Raw genomic sequence first — 20,499 nt, forward strand, 5'->3', positions numbered from 1 at the left:
CACCGGCTGGGACTCAGTTCCCCCCGCAGGCCACGCCGCCCCAGCCCCCGCCTGGGCCTCCTAAGCCGGCCCCCCTCCTTCTCTCCTTCGCTCCTTCCGCCTCTCCCCGCTGCTGCCCTAACTCAGCCAACCTCAGCGCCCCCCACCCGGGTCTGGCCTCTCAGCACCTGTGCCTCCTGGGCATTTGGAGAAGGGACTTGCTTCCCACAAGGGGCAGCCCCAGGTCACAGGGGCACTTCTTGCCTGGTTTGCCCGTCCGCCCGCCTGCGCACGGGGAGCTCTGGCCGCAGGGCCCCAGCCCTCCCACCCCTGCTCCGTGCCCAGGAGAGCGTGACCAGTGTTCACAGGAGCCTCTGTGTGACTAGTGCCGCAGCGCGCTCTCCGACAGCCATGGGGGAAGCAGTCCACATGTCCCTCCAGGGTGGGCGGGCAGGTCCGTGGGGTGGAAGGGGAGTCAGCCACCAGGAGGCAGACTTCCCGAACCCCCCTGGCACGCAGGAGGCAGGGCAGAGGGCAGGAGGGGGCCCCCTTGGCTGCTGGTCGCTCCCAGGAGTCAAGACTGAGCCTCATCGGGCAGAGCCCTGCCTCAGGTCGTGGGGGCTGGTAGGGGCTGTGGAGGCGAGGCCAGGCCGGACTGGGCGTGCGTCGGGCCTTCCGGTGAAGAGGGTGGAGGCCTAGTCCCCTCGGGGTGCCCATGGGCCACCCATGCAGCCGCTGATGCTGCACGGCTGGCCGGTGCTGCCCAGGACCAGTGGCGAGGCGTGGGCTTGTGTTTAGGGTCACGGTGGACAGCCCGGCCTACAGAGGGGACCGACTCAGCCTGCGGGTCTGCTGAGTCACGGCCCCCTTCCGCCCTGTCCTCACTCGGTTCCCACTGGGTCCCTGGTTACTGTGGGGGGGCCAGCCTGCTGGCTCCACCCTTAGAGGCTTGACCCTGAAATCCGCCCGTCCCCCAGGAGGTCATCAGGTGCTTTAGGCAGAAGCAGCACCCCAACCACTCCCATCTATGCCCCCTGATTTCATCAAAGGAGGGCTTCCGAAGGCCAGAAGGTGGGGGGCCGGCATGGAGGTCCAGCTGGGCTGGGCCAGCCTGGGCACACTTATCGGGCCTGTCTGCCGGAAGCCTCTGACTCAATGCTGGCGGGCGGGGAGGAGAGGGTCAAGCCAGGTGGCCCCCTCCCCATGGAGAGAGGTCGTGGGTGGGCTCGGCCCAGGCCTCTGTCTGCCCGTCTCAGCATTTATGAAACAGCATCCCAGGCTCTTCTGGGGAGACACTTCCTGGGGGAGTGTAAACATGTGGAGACTCCGGTGTAGGGGTCTGGAGTCTGAAGGCCGAGCGCTCCCAGCTCCCCGCAGCTCGCTGCCTGACCTCGGAGCACGGTCTCCCCACGCCCCTGAGCAGACCTGCTGTTTCCCTGCCTCCAACCACCCCCTGGGCCACCGGCCACCCCCTGCCCTGGGCCAAACACCCGGTGCCCTCAGGCTCGGGCTGGGCCAGCACCTGACACGTGCTCACAAAATGGGGCCCAAGTGGGGAGCTGGGGAAGGAGGGAGCTACGACCTGTGTGACATCCACCCCACTGAGCAGGAGGCCCACGGTGACCACGCAGGCTGCTGAGTCCCGCCCGTACCATCAGGGCGCTCGCCTGGCCGGAAAGGTGAGTGCTGGCCTCTGACCTGCCCTGCATGCTTTCTTGCAAAGGCCAGGCCCCGGGGCCCCGGGGGAGGCTGCTGACAGTGACTACACGTGATGCAGACAGCCTTCCCAAGGCTCCAGTCTGCACCAGGAATGCAGGCCCCCCCACCCCCTGCCCACCCAGGGGAGGAATGTGCCGGGGGCTGCTAGGAGCTGGGCCCTGGGGGAGAAGGTGGTCAGGGCGGCCCCACCTCCTGAATTCCTATCCCTTGTCCCCCTCCTGATGCACCCGGCACTCCAGGTTTCCCCTCAGGGCAGGTTGCTGGGTGACAGTGTCCCCTCCTCAGAGATGCCTTCAGCTGGGTCATTGCCCTCCAAAGCCCCAGACCAGGCACCGGTGCCACTGAGGGCCGAGGCCTCCCTGCGGGGCCGTCCTAGGTACCATGACGTGTTGAGCAGCACCCCTGGCCTCCACCCACTAAGTGGCCAATAGTACTGTCCCCTCCCCCAGCTGTGACAGCCCAGCATTGCCACCTGTCTTGAAGGGCTGCTGCCCTAGAGCCTCCGGAGGTGAGAACGTATGGTCCTCATCTCCAGGCTGAGCACCTGGGCCGGGTTCGGCCCCCATGGGCGTCACACAGCCACCTGCCCGCAGCCCCCTGCGGGTCACAGCACATAGAGGGGCGATGGACCACCTGGCTGGGCCCCCCTGAAACCCCAGAGCCTCAGCACCTGGCGCCTGTGGGGCTGGCGGGGAGGGGAGAAGCTGCCCGGAGCTGGGGGAGTGGGGCTGGGTGGGGGAGACAGCCAGACAAGCTCGGCCAGGCCCGGCCCCAGGGCAGGAATCTGGGTGCAAACCTTTGCCTCTGGGTATGTTTTGGTTGCAGCTGACATTCCACTGGCTGGGTGGGTGGACAGGGCCCAGGCCCTGTCACCACCCAGGGGCCTGAGGCCTGGGGCCACCTTCCCCTCTAGCCCTGCTCTGGGGGTCACCAGGGATGTAGGGGAGATAGGACTTCCAAACCGAGACTTAGGAGTGAGCCTGAAGTCCCACCCCCCTAGCAGCTCAGCTCTGGGAACGGAGTGGGGGGGGGGCTCCAGCAACTCCTCCTCCTCCCCTGGAGACTGGGTTTACCCCCCCCCCACATGCGCCCCAGCTCTGTGACTTTGGGGAGCGACCTCCTCTCCTTCAGCCTCAGTTCCTGCTCTGCCAATGGGCTCCGTAACTGCCTCTTCACGGGGCAGCCTTGGGCCCTCGACAGTGCGGGGCAGGTGCCAGATGTCAGGACCTGCCCCGGGCCTGTGCCCCTGCAGGCCGCCTGTCCCTCCCAGGGCTGGGGCACCAGGGCCTGAGAGTGTCCTGGGCCACCTCCCAGACAGACAGTCCGACAGACCGTTTGCCAGGCCCGATTCCACTTGGGCAAGTAGCAGCGAAGGGCTGGGCATGAGTGTCACCCTGTCCACACCTGTCCCCAGGGGTAGACACAACGAGGCCCCCAGCTGGCCCTTTCCTGCTCAGCCCTCAACTGCTCGCACGGGAGCTGGGACAGCAGCTTCACCCTCCTTATGGGGAAACTGAGGCTCGGCCAGAAGGGCCAGAAGGTCAGGGCTCCTTCTGCACGGGGTCAGAGGTCAGCCTGGAACCAAGACTGGGGCTCAGTCTGTACGTGGGGGTCCGAGGTCAATGTGGGGCCCTGGTGGGCTCGGCCTGGGGCTGGAGGTGGGCCCTGAAGCCAGAGCTCTGTGACCTTCTCCCCTGGGTCCTAAAGTGCCACCGAGTGCGGCGGGATGCCTTGGCCTCTGGCCAGTAAGGCGAGCCCTCGCTGTGTCCGCTGTGACAGGCCCGCTGGACTCTGCTCCTGGGACGGAAGTGCCTCCTTTCCTGTCGCTGGACTTCGGCGTCTGCAGCCACCCTGCTCCCGGCAGGGGTGCAGCTGGAAGATGGGCTGGTTGGCCACGTCCCACCTCACCGTGTCTCTCCACTGGAGGTGGCCCAGGCAGGGGGACGGCCGGTGCTGGGCCCCTAGTCCGTCTGGGACCTGGGAGGGGTCTGCGGGAGCCTCCCGGCTGCTGAGTGGAGCTCATCCCGCCCCTGACCCAATGCCCATGAAGTCAGCCGCGAGCCCGCCAGCCTGCTGGGCACAGATGTGAAACCTGGGGGGGCCTGTGCTGTTACCTGTAGGTCATATTGCAATGAAAAAATCCAACGAAGCACAATAAAGAAGACAGTAAGATAAAAGGACAAAGTGAAGTAAAACATTTGAACTAATGAAACAGAGCGGAACAGGACGCTGGCCCCGGGCTCCCGCTCTCCCTGAGGCCCGACAACCAGTGAGTAATGCAGCTGGCAGGCCCCAGACTCGCCTCAGGCCTGACCCCCCAGGGAGGGCCGGTGACTGCCTGTGTCCGGCCGGAGGATGGTCCCCAACAACCATGGGGAGGCAGTGGTCCCAGGACCTGCCGAGTGGACGGTTCACTGAAGCCTGGTCTCCAGGCTCCCACGCCCCACGATGCCCTGGGGGCAAGGCTCTGTTGAGAGGCAGCCCCCCTCCCAGGAGAAAGGAAGGCAGGCCGGAGGCAGGCGGCCCCAGCTCCTGTCCCGGCCTGCGTGGGTGGGAGCTTGTCCCCTGGCCCTGACCGGCGGCTCACCCTGGGCCAGCGCCCAGGCCTGGAAGGAAGCGTCCCCGTGAGGAGCTGCTCCTTCCCACACACAGTACATCCAGGGCTGGCCCGGCCCTGCCCGGCCCATACACTGCAGATCTGGGGGGCAGCCGCCCCTGGAAATCTGCAAGGGGCACGGTCTGTGAGCCTCCTGCCTGCCTGCGAGGTGAGCGTGGGGGCTGCAGCAGGGGCCACACCCACCAAGCCAATGCTACTGGCCACTGCCTCGGGCCTAGGCAGCCCGAACAGGGGCCTGCTGGAGGGTGGGGTGGTTACCGTGCAGGTCCTGTGGTCACCAGCTCAGGACTCAGGTCTTCCGTGTGACCATGGGCCATAGGTCACAGCCATGGTGATGGCAGTGATGATGGTGATGATGATGGAGGTGATGGCAATGACGATGGGGATGGTGGTGGTGATGAGCAGGAAGCTGGTGGTGATGGTGCTGGCTGAGGGCCTACCAAGTGCCACACCAATTCTGAGCCCAGCATGTGCTGACCCACTGAACGCAGATGACTCCAGCCCTGTGGGACGGCTCTGTTACCTCGGCCCTCACCATACAGCTGGCAGGAGGAGGCGGCAAACAACTGGTCCAAAAGGCGGAGGGAGAGTGGGAACTCTGCCTGTCAACCTGACCAGGTGTCCCCAGTCCGGGTCCCACAGAGCACGCTGGGGTGGAGGGTGGGCAGAAGAGAAAGAGGGTGTGCTCTGGAGTGGACGGGGGCATCGGGGACCCTGCTGGAACTGCCCTGTGGAACAGCCGGTCCTGAGCCCTGGGCTGCCCGGGAGGGGCAAAAAGGGCTCCACTGGACAGTGTCTTCAGGGCCAGGTGCTCCTGCCCCCCACGCCCTTCATCCTGCCGGACCTCTGACACCCTCCCAACCTGCCGACAAGTGGCTGGGGCCTGGAGCTGAGGGCAGTGGCTCAGCCCCCTTCGGCTGGCAGGGAGCAGGCAGGTGAGCCTCGACCTGGGCCCCCTGCAGGGCCGGGTGCAGGGCCGGGTGTGGCTCCAGGTGTCAGGTGGTGGCCACTGGGGACAGCACAGGCTGTCTGCCACTCCCTCCCTGCCAGGAGGCCCTGCTGCTGAGGCCCCCGCCACTCCCATCAGGGGACCCCTTGCTCCTCCTTGTTCGTGGGACCTGAACTTTGGACAGCAGGGCTTCTCAAAGGGGGCTTGTCCCACCCTCAGGGCCCAGGACTAGGGGCAGTTTCCCTTTGAAGAACTTGGCCTTGGGACCCCGCCCCGGGGAGAGGAGACCACGAAGCCTTTTGTGTGTCCTATACAGTTTCTTGTTCTGGTAAAGGATTTATATGACATCAGGTTCACAGCTCGGGGATACTCAGTGCACTGATGCTGCACCCCCAGCACCTCCATCCATCGGCAGAGCTCTTCCATCTTGTAAAACTGACCCCCTGTCCCCCTGAAACACTCACCGCCCCCCGTACTGGCACCTACCATTCTGCTCTTTGATTTTGATGACTTTTAAGTACATCATCTACGCAGAATCATGCAGGTTTGTCTTTTTGTGCCGGGGTCATGCCACTGAATGTAAAGTCTCCAAGGCCTGTGCGTGTGCTCAGGTCACGGTTTTCTTCCTTTTTTGTGCTGAGTAATATTCCACTTAATGTGCTTACCACATCTGCTTATCTGCCCATTGGCTGATGGGTACTCAGGTGTGTTTGTGTGTTGGCTTCTGTGAACACAGATGTGCAAATTTCTCTGCATGTCCTGGCTTTCAATTCTTTTGGGTGTGTACCCAGGAGCAGAATAGCCAGATCACATGGTAACTTTAATTTTTTGAGGAACCTCCATCCTATCTCCTACAGCGGCTGCCCCACTTTACATTGTTTCTGACAGCACAGCAGGGCTTTATTTCTCCACATCCTCACCAACACTTATTTTCTCTGTGTGTGTGTTCATAGTGTCCATTCTAACAGGGGTGGTGGTACCTCGAGCTTTGATTTGCATTTCCCTGGCGACCGGTGATGTCAAGTGTCTTTAAGTGCACTCACTGGTCATTAATCTTCTTCGGTAAAGCGTTTACTCAAGTCGCTTTTTGAATCAGGTTGCTTTTTTGTTTTGTTTTAGGAGTTCTCTATATATTCTGCATATTAACCTGTTATCAGATGTGTGATTTTTTAAATATATATTTTTAAATTAAAAGCATTTTTTAAAAGACTTTATTTATCTTTAGAGGGGAAGGGAAGGAGATAGGGAGAGAAATATCAACGTATGGTTGCCTCGTGTGTCCCCTGCTGGGAACTGGCCTGCAACCTAGGCATGTGCCCTGACTGGGAATCGAACTGCAATGCTCTGGCTCACAGGCCCACGCTCAATCCACTGAGCTACACCAGCCAGGGCTGATTTTAAAAATATTTTTATCCCACTATGTGTTTTGCTTTTTTTACTAAAACTTTTGAAAATGTATTTACTTTTTAGAGAGAGGGGAAAGAATGGAGAGAGGGAGAGAAGCATCAATGTGCAAGTGATACATTGATTGGTTGCCTTTTGCTCTCCCCCCACTGGGGACCTGGCCCACAATTCAGGCGTGTGCCCTGACCAGGACTCAAACCCGTGCTGGGTTCTCAGGCTGGTACTCAATCCATGGAGCCAACAGCAGCCAGGGCTTACTGTTGATTTTTGATATACAAATGAAAAAATTTTTAATCAAGTTCAATTGTCTTTTTTGTTGTTGCCTGTGCCTTTGGTATCATACCTAAGAAGTCATTTCCAAGTCCAGTGTCATGAAGCTTGTGCCTTAGTTTTCTCATTAAGAGATTGAGGTCTTGCATTTAGGTCTTTTCCTAGCCCCGTTTGTTGCAGAGATGGTCCTTTTCCCCATGGTCTTGACACCCTTGTCAAAAATCACTTGACCCTGTATGTGAGGGCTCTCTGCTCCCCACTTCAGGGAGGCCACCTGCGGGTCTCTCCCTGCCTCTGGCGCTCCAGCTGCCCGTCTCTTGCCTTCCAGCTCCGGTGAGAAGCTCGCATCACTGGCCCAGCTGGGCTCACCCACAGGCAGGCCAGCTGTGCAGATCCCCACCCACAAACAAATCATGTCTGCACATGTCACATCTGTGCACATGCTGGGGGGGCAGAGCACTCAATCTCAGGGCTGCCCCAAGTGCTGGAGGGGTGTCTTGGAAGACTCAGGCTCAGAGTGCTCACTCTTGATGCCCAGAGGCTGGAGCCCCGTTTGGAGCGACGGTGGACACTGCCCGCACCAGCGCTGGTTTTCAGATGTAGTTAAATCCTCCCAGAGCCACTATGAGGCTCTGATCAGGCTGACCAGCGTCACTGACACATCCTATCCCACAAGAGGAACAAGCAGCCACGGGCAGCCCCGGACTGTGCAACCAGGGACCTGGGTGTGGGGAGTCACGGGGGGGCTGACAAAGGGCAAGCAGGGGGTTTCTGGCCGGCTCAGCCCAGAGCAGCCCCTAGAGGGGCGGTAGAATACGTGGTCTCAAGCCCGCCCTCAAGAGGTGTGTTGTCTGGGAGATGAAGCACCAAGCGGACCTTTCAGCGGAGGATGGCCCTGTGCGCTCACAGGAATGTGGGGCAGGGACTCGGGAAGTCGCCTCTGCAGTCTGGGGGTTTTCTGTTGTTTTTTATTAATGCTTCTTGGCCCCAGGAGGGGGCTGGCACAGGCTTTTGTCCACTAGGGCTCTTAAGGACTGGAGCGGGGTGATGCGAGAGGTGGTAGAAGCGGTCCTTGGAGAGCGGTCAGCGGAGCAGCGCAGGGGCTTGGGTTTGACCTGGTTCTGCCACCAAGCTGCCTGCTCGCTCGGGACTCGAGTCTCGGAGGGATCGGCCCCTACGTCCCAGGACAGCGGACGCGGGACCTGGCACAGCCCTGCGGCGTCCCTCCTGAGTCCCTGGCCCACGCACGGCCTGGTTCTGTCCACCGTCTGTTCTCATCTTCCACTACACCCAGAAGCGTTCCTCCTCGGCTACTTCCGCGGGGTCCGTACCCGGACTGCTCGCGCATTCCAACGGATGACCACGCAGCTCGGTCACGCTCTGGCCGCCCGTGAGCGCCGTCCTCGCCGCCGCAGGCTCTCGGTGGGAGCCGGGACCGCGAGATCTCTCACTGCACGGGTGGCGGGGACTTCAGCTGGTTTTCAGGCAGAGCGGCCGCAAGCCCGGAGCCCGCGCAGTCCTACGGGACCTCAGGGCCAACCCAAGCTGGCCCATAGAACCCTACGAGCCTCCGGACGCCCCAGGTTCCAATTCCGCCCGCCTACCGGAAGCGGAAGTACCCTAGGGCGCCCGGCCAGGCGCTGCGCAGACTCGCAGCGGCACGCCGGGACCCGGAAGCACTCACCGAGGCCCCGCCTTTTCCACCAATATCGCTGCCGGGGGAGGCTGCTCTCTCTTTTCCCAGACGTGCTCGTGGCGGTGGCAGCAGGTAGGCCGCGTTGCCGGTGCTGGCTCGCGGGGACTGTAGGCGGGGGTCAGGGCGGGGGCTAGGCACGCGGGGTCAGGGCGAGGGTCAGGGCGGGGGCTAGGCGTGCGGGGTCCGGGCGAGGCCAAGGCGCGGGAACTGCAGTAGGGGGCCGGGCTCGCGGACACGCCTGGTGCTCGCTCACCCGCTGCGCGGGGCCCCGCAGGTGCGCTCTCAACATGCAGAACGACGCTGGCGAGTTTGTGGATCTGTACGTGCCGCGGAAATGGTGAGCGCCGTCCCCGCCACTGGTACTTTTTTCCAGCCGCCTTCACCCCATCCCTTTCCGCTCACACGTTTCTCCCCACAGCTCCGCCAGCAACCGCATCATCGGTGCCAAGGACCACGCGTCCATCCAGATGAACGTGGCCGAGGTGAGCCGGGCAGCGTTAGGGATTGCAGGGTGAGGGAGAAAGCTCTGGAGCGGGGGAGCGAAGCCTGGGCTTGCGCTAGCGTTGATAATTCCCAAACCCCAGGTTTAGAGCGAAAGGCGCTGGAGTGCCTGCCTGGTGTGACACTCGTTCTCCATCAATAGGTTGACAAGGTGACAGGCAGGTTCAACGGCCAGTTTAAAACCTACGCTATCTGCGGGGCTATTCGCAGGATGGTGAGTGTCTGGGGCTTGGCTCACCGGGGGCTTGGCTTACCCCAGCGTTTGAGAGCGGAATGGTGTATCTTGCCTTTTCTCATTGGTTGGAAGGATAGTTTGAGCCTGCGGGACTGGGTTGTGCTCACTGCCCACCCTGGGGAGGGCCGGAAGGTTGCTCAAAGACAGGACTGCCTTGGGAAAACTCAGCCAGCCTTTACTTTGGAGTTTTCCAGTTACCACGCTCTCCCCCTCCCCAGTCTCCAAGGCCTCCCCTGTCTGGCGAGGCGTGAGGCTGGGAGAGCCCCCCCCACCCCATTACTGCTGTGTGGCCATGCAAGGGGATGTGGCCAGCTGGGGGCAGCAGGAAACATGGCCTGTGTGCTTTTCCCCAGGGCGAGTCAGATGACTCCATCCTCCGACTGGCCAAGGCAGACAGCATCGTCTCAAAGTAAGGGGGAGTGCATGGGAGGGCGGGGCACAGAGGCTGGGACTGCTCCCCCAGAGCTGAGGCTTTACTATTGTTCTTCCTCTGTTCAGGAACTTCTGACTGCAGAGCATCACAGATGTGAGATTTTCCACAAATAAACAGTGAAACTCCCGTGTCGGTTCCCTGTGTGCTGGTGGGCAGGCCTCAGGCTCTGCGGAGCCAGGGCTGATGCTGGGCCGTGAGTGGCCCACGGGGGTGGGCCAGCCCAGAAAGGAGACGAGCTCTGAAGCGTGCTGTGAAACCACGTTTTACTTGAGAGCACAAACACAAACAACTGTGACGTGACTCAGTATTGAGGTCAGATAGTTGCTTAACGTCCACTGAAAATCCACAACTGCTACTGGGCCCACAGAGGGGCACCTGGCCCTCAACATCCCTCGGAGTCCGGGCTGGTTCTAGGGGACTGGGTTCAGGCTGAGGTTTGGCTGAAATCTTGGCTTTGCTGCAGGGATTCCTGAGCGCCACACAGTGGCAGCTCAGCATTACAAACACGAGTGGGGAAGTCATAGACAAGATTGACAAACAACTGGATCTTACGACATAAATAAGCAAACTTAAGTTACGGCATTTGTCAGCGGTTCTACAGCTGTACAGGAATCACCGGATGGTGGGTCCCTTGAGGCTGAGTTGTAAACCAGGACTTCCAGGGTGACAGTACTTATAACACAGACATGTCCTTGAGATGCTACGGGGGCCGGACAGGCTGCTGTCCTGAGGCCTAGCAGCCGCCACCTTCCTTCTGCTTCAGTTTGGGTCCAGGATGGGTGGAGGTGGACTGAGGCAGGTCGGGCAGCAGATGCAGACTTGGTCCTCCATTCCTTTCCCAGGAGTGAGAGAAGGAACAGGCCTGCAGGGGGCGGGTGGTGGGCAGTGCCCCCTGCGGGGGTCCAGGCTGAGTTGCTGGTGGCTGGGTGTTGTGATGAGCACAGTGGGCTTTTCTGTGAGAGCACTGGCAAGCGTGCGGGGTAGGGGCCGGCCCAGAGCCCCCCAGTGACAGGTTTGTGGCACACTGACAAGCAGCTGGATGGCACGGGCAGTTTCCCAGACAGGCTGACTCGCCAGTTCTTGGTTCTTAGTGTTGTGGGCTGGGTAGTGAGCTGGGGATGATGTCACAGCTCATGCAAGGACGATACAGGCCTGCAAAGCTGAATGTGGTCATGCTGGTGTGGCCCAGATCAGCTTGGGAGTGACAGGCACCTCCCACTGGAGCCTGTGGAGTGAGAGTTGGCCTGGGGGGCAGGAGGCAGTGCTGCAGGTGAGGACTGAAGGGTTAGTGTTCTCCCCGCGTGAGGGTCAAGTGTGGTTTCAGGACGCCTCGCACACCTTGTTTGAGCAGCCTCTGTTCCTTCCAGAAAAAGTCCCTCCCCACAGGCAGGATCCTGCGTGATGACGAATAGGCTGCTTTTCTGTCACAGTATTTGCTTAGTAAGATCAGGAGTCAGCCATGCAGTTGGTCATCTGAAGGTCCAGTGTCACAGGCCAGTGGCGCTTTCCTGGTGGGAGGTGAAGGGCAGTGTCTGTGTGAGGTGGACACGTGCCAGGGCTTGTTGGGGTGCGTGACACTTGGGCGCCAGGACTCCGCCATGACCTGATGTGTGGGAGAGCAGAGGTCCAGGAGTGCAGCTGGTCAAGAGGAACAAGAGTCTGCTCTTGCTGGCTTGACCTGACCCCGAGGCTCTGCGTGGGGGCAGGGGCTGGCCTGGAGCCAGGCCATAGGGTGGGGTCGTGTCCACAGCACTGTTCTCACCCAGGACCCCAAATGGGATTAATGCTTGATTGTGTGGCTGCAGCGATCTCAGTGTGTCCAGCACCAGGCCACCCAGGCTGTGTGGCCCGGCCAGTGCAGGGGGCCCGTGTGGAAGGTGAGGCTGATGGGGACAGAGGCCGTGACGTTAAATCTGAGGTCCTGGTGCAGGAGCAGCCTGAGGCCCGGGAGGAATCCCATGTCCCACGTTCTGTCCACATAAGGGCATAGGGACACTCAGAAATGCCACCTCCTTGCGCTGCCCTGCACTTGAGAACGAGAGCCACGCCCCCAGGAAAGCAAGCGTGCGAAGGCTGAGCTGGGGCGCCCTTGCCGGGAGGCAGCGGGACCAGGGTGCACTTCCCGGCCTGGGCACAGCCCCTGGGCCCCACAGTGTGGGTGCGCTGGGTGGGGTGGGCGCCAGGGGTGGTCTCTGCAGCATCCTACCCTAGAACTGCTGTGTGAGGCGTCTGTAATGAGGTAACACCTGGTTCTCGGGGAGATAGAGAGCAAGTTCCAAGGCCACGAGCACCGTGAACTCGAACCCGATTAGGTCCCGTCTGTTGAACCGAAACCTTTCTTCTAACTTCTGTATTGAGGAAGAGAGAAGGGTTCGGTGTGGCCCCTGCTCTGGTTCCCATCTGAGCAGGTGGGGAGTGGGCACGACCACCACCCCCAGGGGCAGTGCTCAGCCTTCAAATGCGAGCTGGGGACCTGACTCGCCCCCCCCCCCAGGGGGTGTGGCCAGCAGGGGGCATGCACACTCACATCGATGAGCTGCTTCACTTCGTTCTTGCGGAGGTCGCTGCTGATCTTGGCGGCCAGCAGCACGCATGCGCCCGCGCACAGCTTGCGGTTCTGCTTGTTGAGCTTGCCTTGCAGGACCAGCTTCTCAAAGTACACGTAGGCCATGGACACGGTCACGGGCTCCAGGCTGCACTCTTCAGAGAGGCTCCGCATCTCCCGTTTCAAACTGCGGGTTTACACGGGGTCGGGCAGTCTCAGGACAGCTGTGGTCCCGCCCTCTTCTCTAAGGGCCACTGCAGAGGACGGAGTCCCTGCTGTCCTGTGGCTGTGCAGGGAGGTACCACAAGGGCACAGCACCACAAGGCACTGAGGTATGGGAGTGCTGAAATGGCGCCCCGGGGGCTGCCGGGGTAGGTGTTAGGAAGAGCTGGCAGGGCGGGGTCCCAGCAGAGGGCAGTGGCCCGGAGCCCGGCCTCGGCTGACAGCTCCAGCATCTGCTTGCTGCAGGGCCTCGGCGCTGGTGGGGGGGGGGCTCAGTGGGCACGGGCAGGTGCAGGTGTGCGCTCACACGTGCATGCCCAGGTGTTACGGGCTGGGCGGATGTCGGGAGGGGCCCGAGTCTGCCAGGCTCAGGGATGGACAGGAAACGAGGAAGAGAGGCGGACAGGAGCCCCAGGCGGCACGCAGCAGAGTGAGTTTGGGGGTGTTCCTGGGTGGCCTCGGCCCCCTACCTCCTGATTTTGCTCAGCGTCAGTCTGACGTGTGGGAACTTCTCCCGGAAAGTCTCGTTCATGTCCTTCTTGAGGTCGGAGGGCTTCACATACTCAATCACTGTCGTCTGCAACACAGGGGGTGGGAGGCTGGGGCCTGGCCACTGCAAGGCCACTTCCCACTGGCCTGGCCAGCAAGTGTGGAGGCCCCGAGCCTTCGGAGTGGCCCCAGGTCTGTGAGAGTGACACCCCTCAGGACGGAGGGCAGCGGGCTGAGGGTGTGTGTGGGGACCCGGGTGGAGGGCGGAAGCGGGCTGAGAGCGAGGGCTGACCCCAGGGCAGTGCGGCCGGCGCTGCTCTCCGGCCCCGCGTGCCCCTCTGCAAGGTGCCACTGGTGCCCTGGGGCTGGGGGCGTGGCAGAGCAGGTGTGCGTCTGTGCTCACCATACCATGTAGGACGCGAAGATGAGGACCCGCTTGTGCTTCCCGCAGGGCCACTGCGGGTCGTCCAGCAGGTTGGGGTTGTACTCGAGGGCGTCCCCCGCGTCACTCCCTGCAGGCAGAAGGCAGCGCTGACCCAGTGCCCTGACCCTGGGGCAGGAGCCCCCGTGCCAGGTCCCATGGGGTTGGGGGGGGGGCTCCCAGTGTAGGAGGAAGGGAAGACGGCCCCCAGCCGTCTGTGGACACTGCTCCCACCGCCTGGCTGCGTGTCTGCTCTGCCCAGTGTCCGTTCTGTCTGTCCTGAAAAGCCACACCCTCTATCTCCACCAAGGGCTGTGGGTTCAAATGCGACTCTGCTCTGCTGCCACTGGGGGGCGCCTGAGCGCCGGCGAGGGTACCTAGCTCCGTGCCAGCGGGTGCTGGCTTGGCAGCGGCAGGTTTATATCTGGACGCTGGCAGCGCCCGGGGCACGCTGGGCCGGGGCTGCGGCGGTGGGCCGTGGCCGTCTGTCTTCTGCGCGACTAGGGCGTTGGTGGGGTACAGGAACTTGGCGTAAGACACGACCTGGAGAGGTGAGCACTTCAGCGGGGGTCCCGCCCCTCCCCCTCCCGGCTGCTGCCACCCCAAGGCCCGCCCCTGCTGTGACCCAGCTCAGGCCGGAGCTGGCGCTGCTCACCTGACCATCACCCTTCTCAGTGACAAGAACACTCTAGAATGCCACCCCCACCCGCCCGTGCCCTCTGAACCCCAGAGCCGAGGGGCCTGCTGTCGCAGGGTGGGCGGCTCACTCCCGCCGGCCCCTTGCATGGAGGAGATGAGAGGGAAGCACACGGCCACGTGCTCATTCTCCCCGGGACGTGAGCCCCGCGCCCGCCAGGCTGTGTGCACGCGGTGGGCTCTTGCCTTTCCATCTGCTCCCAGCTCCACACCTTCCAGCTCAAACACCATCTCGGAAGAGACAGACACGCCGCCAGATGGGTGCCTTTGCTTCTGGCTGTCCACCCTCAGGTCACTGCAACGCAGGGCACACGGGAGCTGTGGGCCTCCCCCTGCCCCTCTTTGGGGGGGGCAGAGCCTCCCTCTCCCCCAGGCTGCCCCCCAGGCGTGAGGGCAGGTGCCACAGCACTGGAGTTGGAGAGCAGCAGTGGCACTGCCATTGCTGGGACTCGGGCGAGGACACCTGTCGTCAGAGCTGCCTGGTGTGGCCCCTTTCCTAGACCAGGTGCTTCCTTTTAAAGCACTGGTGGCAGCCATGTGGCCCTGCAGCCTGAGCCACAGCCTCGCCCATGGCTGTGCTCCAGGGGTGTCCCCCATACCCTGCAGTCACACTGGGCAGGAGGTTTCTACACCAGGTCCCCGGTGCCATCCCCACTGGCGGCTGCCGCTTCTTCCTGGGTCACACACGGGACACAACTACCTGGCCAGGTCACAAGGACACACAGCAGTGTCCCAGCGGAGAGGAGCACCCCAGCACTGACCTTCAGGCAGCTCAAACAGGAGGTCACACCCCTTCCCAGGAACCAGGAGATGGGCAGGTCTGCCGCGAAGACCTGGAGGGGGCCCTACCAGAGCCCGGCTGAGCCCGGCCCCGGCCGCCCGGCCACTCACCTGACCCGAAGGCCGTCTCCATAGGGCAGGACGGAGAAGGCTGCGCACAGGGAGCGCTTGGCACAGATCAGCACGATCCTGCGGGGCGGGTGCCGTCAGAATGGAGCGGTGGGGGCTCCAGGGCGGGGTCCCCCCCACAAAGCCTTGGGGGATGGCAACCTCCCCAGGTGACCAGGACTCGCAGGCCAGGGCCTGTGGGTCTGGCCGCCCCAGCTCTCACTGGTCCCCACATGTAACACGCTGCACAGGGAGGGCCTTGCCTGGCCCCCCACGGCAGGGCCGAGGCTGGAAGCCAGCACTCTGGTTCCCGGGGTCGGGCACTGGCGGGCACACATGGCAAAGGTGTGTGCCCACAGGGCTGCTGGGTTCAGGGAGCCCCTCCTCAGCCATCCTGGGGAGCGGGGCCTAAGAGTGTCGGGAAGAGCCCCTGTGGCTGCCAGGGGCCCCTGCACGGGAGTGTGCAATGCAGGGAACAGCCCTTGCCCGTCTGGGAACGGCTCTGCTCGGCGAGGCCCTGGTCTGGCAGGGAGGATGACAGTCAGACTACCCTCATGTCTGGGGTGACTGCCCACTGAGTGCCCACTGAGGCTGGCCCACCTGTCAGACATCCCCCGGGCCCGCCCCTCAGCCGCTGGGCGGTCTAGGGCCGTCTGACCATGGCTATTGCTGGGAAGGGGGACAGCTGGCAGCCATCTGGCCCCCTGAGGGATGCCCTTCAGTGGCAAGGGGTGCACTGTGGGGCCCCTTTGGGTCAGGGTGGGGCACTCAGATGCCTCAGGGCTGGCAGGGCAGGGTGTCAGGAGCAGGCGAGAAGAGAGACCTTGCTCAGCGTCTGCGACCTGGGGTTTGGGGGCCCCACCTGCTGGCCCTGTCTTGGGGGACACTGCTGAGCTGGGGCTTTAGTTTGGCCTCTCCTCTGCGTGTGCGGATGAACCCAGCCCTCTGTCCTGCATGCGTCCGCCCGCACTGACACCCCTTCCTTCCGTGCCGGTGCTCATCTGCTGTCCCTGGGGTTCTGGGGACGGCCGGGCAGGGGGCTGCTATGGACCGGCACTGGGTTAACGTGGGAGGCAAGGGCGGGCGGCCCCAAGCGGCCATACCTGCTGTTCCTGGTGTCGTACTGCCGCATGTTCTTGATGAAGTGGGTCTTCTTCAGGCCCTTGTGTCTGGGGGAGCCGGGCATGTGCTTGGTTCTGCAGGAGAAACACAGGTCACCTGTCCCCCCCACACCCTCTCTGGCCCCCGGGGCAGGTGTGCAGGGCCGCAGAGGTCTTTACCTTGGAACTGAGGGACACCCCACTGTGTCGTCCAGGAACTCAAGGGAACAGCGCTGGGAGGCGACCCGCCTCCTGCAAAGAAGACACAGGAGGGCTCAGCACAGAGGCCCAGGCCATGCGGGGCTGGGGCTGCAGCAGCACCTGGCCAGGACGCCCGGCCAGGACAGGCGCTGGCGAGAGGAGCACAGCCCGGCCTCTGCGGGCAGGGGCACTTGCTGCCCACTCCAGGGGCAACAGGGGAGGTCTGCTGGGCAGATGCCCGTGTCCCTGGGTGGGTCGTGGAGAGCCACGAGGCCGGCCCTGCCCTGTGAGGATGCCCAGCTGGAGTGGCTGTCAGGACTCGTACCAGGAAAGGAAGCCGTCTGGTGGAGAGGGGACCGCCTCTGCGGGTGTCTGTGTCTGTGCCTGTCCTGCCCCTAGGGTGTGGCTCCCAGGCCCCAGGAGTGGCCCCAGGGGTGGCCTCGGGGGCTTTCTCAGCTCATTTCCTCAGGCAATTTCCCAGGTGGTGCCAATTGGCAAGTGCACCCCTGGGGCATCGAGTGTGAGCTGGGCCAGCGCAGTCCCCACAGAGATGGAGATGCTGGGCGGGTGCTGCCCTCCCGCCCCCGTAGTGTGGCCCTACAGCTGAGCAGCACCTGCAGGCCCCAGCCCACAGGGCCGGGTGCGCCCGCTGGACAGGGATGGAGCCTCTGTGGGCCCCCGAGGAAAAGCTGCTCCGTGCGGGCGTGGCAGACTTCTGCCTGGGACTCTCCTCTGCCTTCCTGTCCTCGTGAATGTTCTGTGGACATACTTGATCCTCACAACAGCTCCACCGGGGAAGCCGTATTCCCACCCTCTGTTCATAGACAGGCAGGGAGACACAGAGCTGGGGAGGGGAGCTGGGACCCCACGCCCCTGCACGCGGCTCTGCGGCCCAGATTCCCGCCTGCCGCCCTTGCACTGCTGGGGCCAGGGCTCCTTCCGGAGGTGGCGCACTTACAGCCTGGCAGAGACGTCGCTCCCAGCGATGCTGCCGTGGTGTTGGGGAGACTGCCCTCCCCTTGTCACTGAGGACATGCCCTGCCCAGCAGGGCTCCTGACACCCACGGCGAGTGAGGGGCCAGGGAAGGTGCTGCTGGACCTGGAGTCAGACCACCTGAGGTCGGTGGCCCCACTGAAGCGACTGCTCTTCCACATCAGGCGCCCTTGAGATGCCAATGACTTTGAACCCTCCCTGGAGCCCCTGGAGGGTGAGCAGCCCCACCCACACCCCAACTGGACTTGTGACCTTGTAAACCCCTGCAGGCTGCCCCACACAGGGCTCTGTCCACAGCCCACTCCCAGGAGAGATGAGGGGGAGGAGGAGACAGAAGCACCGTGACATGGCATTGGGCGGGCCAGGGGGCTCCTGAGAGGCTGGTCTGACCCGGTCGGCAGCCCAGACACCGGTGTGCTCGTGTGTGTGTGTGTGTGTGTTGAGTGCTGAATTGAAAATGAACATGGCCTTAGCAGTCCTCGGAGTGAAATGAGGGTTTCAAAGGCTCCCCACCATGGCTGAGCCCTACACAGTCTGATTGTGACCAGAGTCTCCCATCACCTGGCTGCAGCCATCCCCACTAAGCCCTGGACGTTCACCTGGCCTCACAATAGCCCCCAAGCAGGCAGTGCTTAACACAAGTCCACCCCACAGAGGAGAAAACAGGCTCAGAGAAGCCGTGCCACCCGCTGGAGGTCCCAGAGCCACTGGGTGGTGGGGCTGGGGTTCCTCTCACGGATATTCCCAGAGCCTGGGCCCCAGCACGACTCCATGACACGGACTCTGGGGAAGAACCTCAGAATCCTCTCCATTCCTAAAACACAACAACGGATCCTTGAAGTCTAAAGCCAGGAGCCGGCAGCCACCTCTTTGAGGCTGGCTGTCCCTCACACCGCAGCGACTCTCTGCCTAGGCCTGGGCAGCAGAGAGAAACAGGCGCTGTTTCGCCCTGTTGTCGGTTGGGGCTGGGGTGGAGATCCCCAGACACAAGGGCGGGGCCCCTGAAGGGCAGGTGCAGCCCTGAGGGCAGGAAGGGCACCTAGACAGGGACTTGAAGGCAGGAGGGAAAGGCAGGGGGTGCAGGGACGCAGGGTGTTGTGGCTGCAGGGGGAAGGGCCCTCTGGGGCACCTGACTCTGACCCCGCCCCGCCCCGTCTCAGTTCCCCTGAGCTGGGGCCTGCCACAAGCCCTCTTCAGAATCCAGCAGTGGCACTCAAGGCTCCAGGCACTCCCCGCAGCCCCCCTTCCGGAGCCCTCCCACCAGTGTACCTCTAGGGGCCAGCGGCTGTCTTGTCCACAGGGTCTGGCCCACAGACCCCTAAATGACGCCTGGCCTGCCCAGGACTCACACCTCGCAAGCTGCAACTGCGAATGCTGTGGATGTGGCCCACCCAACCAGAAGACCCCAGGAAACCCGAGGGTCAGGGCTGGAGGTGACCATGCCAGTGCCACCCAGGTGACTCCACGTCAGAGGCCACCTCGGACTCCAGGGCCTCAGAGCCTGCCCACTGCCCGGCAGCTCTGTGCTGTGGACTGAAGGCCAGGCAGGAGCCCTGGAGAAGGGGCCGTGGGCGAGGCTTACCCTAGGGCCCCCCAGGCCCCGCAGGGTCTGGAGGCAGGGGCACAGACTGCAGGGGCTGAGCTCAGGTGGGGGCTGCTCCGGGATGGCCGCGGGGTCCCTGGAGATGGAATCAGGGCCCACGAGTAACTGAGGCTGGGATGTGCCAGGGTCGGAAACACAGAGCTCAGAGGGGACTGTGGGGACGGGGGCAGCACAGAAGTGACGGGTGACCAGTGCCAGGGCAGCCTTGGTACAGGGGGGTGATGGTCTGCAGGAGACTCTGAGGCCAGTTGTCCTCCCCGTGCAGAGAGCCCCTGGTCCAAGGGGGGGTCGCTCAGAGCAGAGAGTGCAGGGGACACAGAGAGGCACCTGGGAGCCTGTGTCCTCCGTCCAGGCACTGGGAGAGGTGGGCTGGGAGGGGTGTCCCAGAACTGCCCCTGGGTCTGGGGGCTGACAGTGCAGAGCAAACCCACATTCAGGGCACTGGCAAGGTTGAGTGGACCGTGACCTCATGGTCTGCCGCGGGCAGGATTAAGGGCCATGACCCCAGTGCCTGGGGACTGATAGGGTACGAGGAAATCCCAACACCATGTCCAGGGGTTGGCTGAGCCCCCGAAGGCCCGGCCCTGATATCCCAATCCTGTGCCTGGGGCTCACAGAAGGTCAGGGTCACCTCTTGCACCCCAACCTGGCATCATGGGCGGGGGACCCCGGATGACCCCGCTCCCCAAATCCTGTGTAGGGGGCCTCAGGCCTCACCCCGGACTGTCGGCCCCAAGACACCGGGTCCCGCGACCCCGGCCGTCTCACTCACCTGTGGCGCTGCGGGTCCAGGCCAAGGCCGGCGGGCGCGGGGCTGAGCAGGCCCTGGGACGCCGAGGCCCTGCTCCCGGTTCCGGGAGGGCCGGGCGGGGCGGGGGGCGCGGTCTCGGGCCCCAGGGGCGGCGGCGGCGCCGGCGGCTCGCGGGCCTCGACGGGCGGCGGCGGCGGTGGCGGTGGCTTCTCGCCGACCGGGCCCAGGTTTGGGGGCCGCCCGTCCAGGGAGATGTTGTTGAGGAAGAAGAGCGCGGCCTGTCGGCGCCGCGAGTCCCCGCGTCTCCGCAGCGCCTGCGGCGGGGCCCTGGCTGCATGACCTGGGCCGGAGCCGGGGCCGGGGCCGGGGCCGGGGGACGGGCCCGGGGCTCCACCCGCCGCCGCCGCGGCCATCCTCTAACTGAGCCCGCGGGCGGCCCGCCGCCACCCGCGCGCAAGCGCCTGAGATAGCCGCTCATTGGTCGGGGCGCGCCCTCATGCAAATATACCTCGGTCGCGCTCGGCAATTGGTCATTATGGAGCCGTGGGCGGGCCGCTGAGCTCGGGGGCGGCTCCCCTGGGTCACGGAGGTGCTGTGCCTGCGCCCGAGGGCCGGCGCCTGTCCTCTGCTCGCCCGCGTTTCTGCCGGGCCTGGCCGGGAGCCAAGCGACGACGGGCCCACGGTTCGAGTCCCCGCCTCGGAAGCCGGGCTCTTGCTGGGCAGCGGCCTTCAGGATCTGTCTGCGTCGAGACTGCGTCTTTAGGCCCCAGCGCACTTCCCCTCCGG

At 63.6% G+C, this 20,499-nt stretch overlaps 2 protein-coding genes across 3 annotated transcripts; one reads left to right on the plus strand and one right to left on the minus strand.

Moving 5' to 3' along the window:
• Positions 1-8,602: 8,602 nt before the first annotated feature.
• On the plus strand, positions 8,603-9,929 carry RPS21 (ribosomal protein S21). Its single transcript, XM_037153532.2, has 6 exons — positions 8,603-8,706; positions 8,909-8,971; positions 9,053-9,116; positions 9,278-9,349; positions 9,724-9,779; positions 9,869-9,929. The coding sequence occupies exons 2-6, from the start codon at positions 8,922-8,924 to the stop codon at positions 9,876-9,878; spliced, it is 252 nt and encodes an 83-aa protein (XP_037009427.1). The 5' UTR covers positions 8,603-8,706; positions 8,909-8,921; the 3' UTR covers positions 9,879-9,929.
• Positions 9,930-10,049: 120 nt separating this feature from the next.
• On the minus strand, positions 10,050-20,211 carry CABLES2 (Cdk5 and Abl enzyme substrate 2). 2 transcript variants are annotated; one of them, XM_053671244.1, is made up of 12 exons: positions 19,735-20,211; positions 18,942-19,038; positions 16,345-16,416; positions 16,168-16,260; positions 15,068-15,145; positions 14,363-14,471; positions 13,858-14,023; positions 13,468-13,571; positions 13,041-13,147; positions 12,331-12,535; positions 12,010-12,151; positions 10,050-11,311 (listed from the first exon to the last, which is right to left on the minus strand). In XM_053671244.1, exons 1-11 carry the CDS (start codon positions 20,189-20,191, stop codon positions 12,011-12,013), a joined length of 1,629 nt encoding a protein of 542 aa, XP_053527219.1. In that variant the 5' UTR covers positions 20,192-20,211; the 3' UTR covers positions 10,050-11,311; position 12,010. The 2 variants fall into 2 exon arrangements, with proteins under 2 accessions (XP_053527219.1, XP_037009425.2); XM_037153530.2 differs by lacking the exon at positions 18,942-19,038 and having other exon boundaries at positions 10,050-12,151; positions 19,735-20,192.
• Positions 20,212-20,499: the final 288 nt, after the last annotated feature.

Source organism: Artibeus jamaicensis, unplaced genomic scaffold (assembly GCF_021234435.1).
Source record: "Artibeus jamaicensis isolate MK-2021 breed Jamaican fruit bat unplaced genomic scaffold, CSHL_Jam_final contig_685, whole genome shotgun sequence".
In the NCBI taxonomy this organism is placed as follows: Eukaryota; Metazoa; Chordata; class Mammalia; order Chiroptera; family Phyllostomidae; genus Artibeus; species Artibeus jamaicensis.

Coding starts and splice junctions, on each gene's coding strand:
- CABLES2 (XM_053671244.1), bottom strand. CDS start 20,191: ATGAGCGGCTATCTCAGGCGCTTGCGCGCGGGTGGCGGCGGGCCGCCC. Junction 16,261..16,344: donor GGGTGTCCCTCAGTTCCAAG/GTAAAGACCTCT, acceptor TTTCTCCTGCAG/AACCAAGCACATGCCCGGCT. Junction 13,148..13,467: donor TCATCTTCGCGTCCTACATG/GTATGGTGAGCA, acceptor CCTGTGTTGCAG/ACGACAGTGATTGAGTATGT.
- RPS21 (XM_037153532.2), top strand. CDS start 8,922: ATGCAGAACGACGCTGGCGAGTTTGTGGATCTGTACGTGCCGCGGAAA. Junction 8,972..9,052: donor CTGTACGTGCCGCGGAAATG/GTGAGCGCCGTC, acceptor TTCTCCCCACAG/CTCCGCCAGCAACCGCATCA. Junction 9,350..9,723: donor GCGGGGCTATTCGCAGGATG/GTGAGTGTCTGG, acceptor GCTTTTCCCCAG/GGCGAGTCAGATGACTCCAT.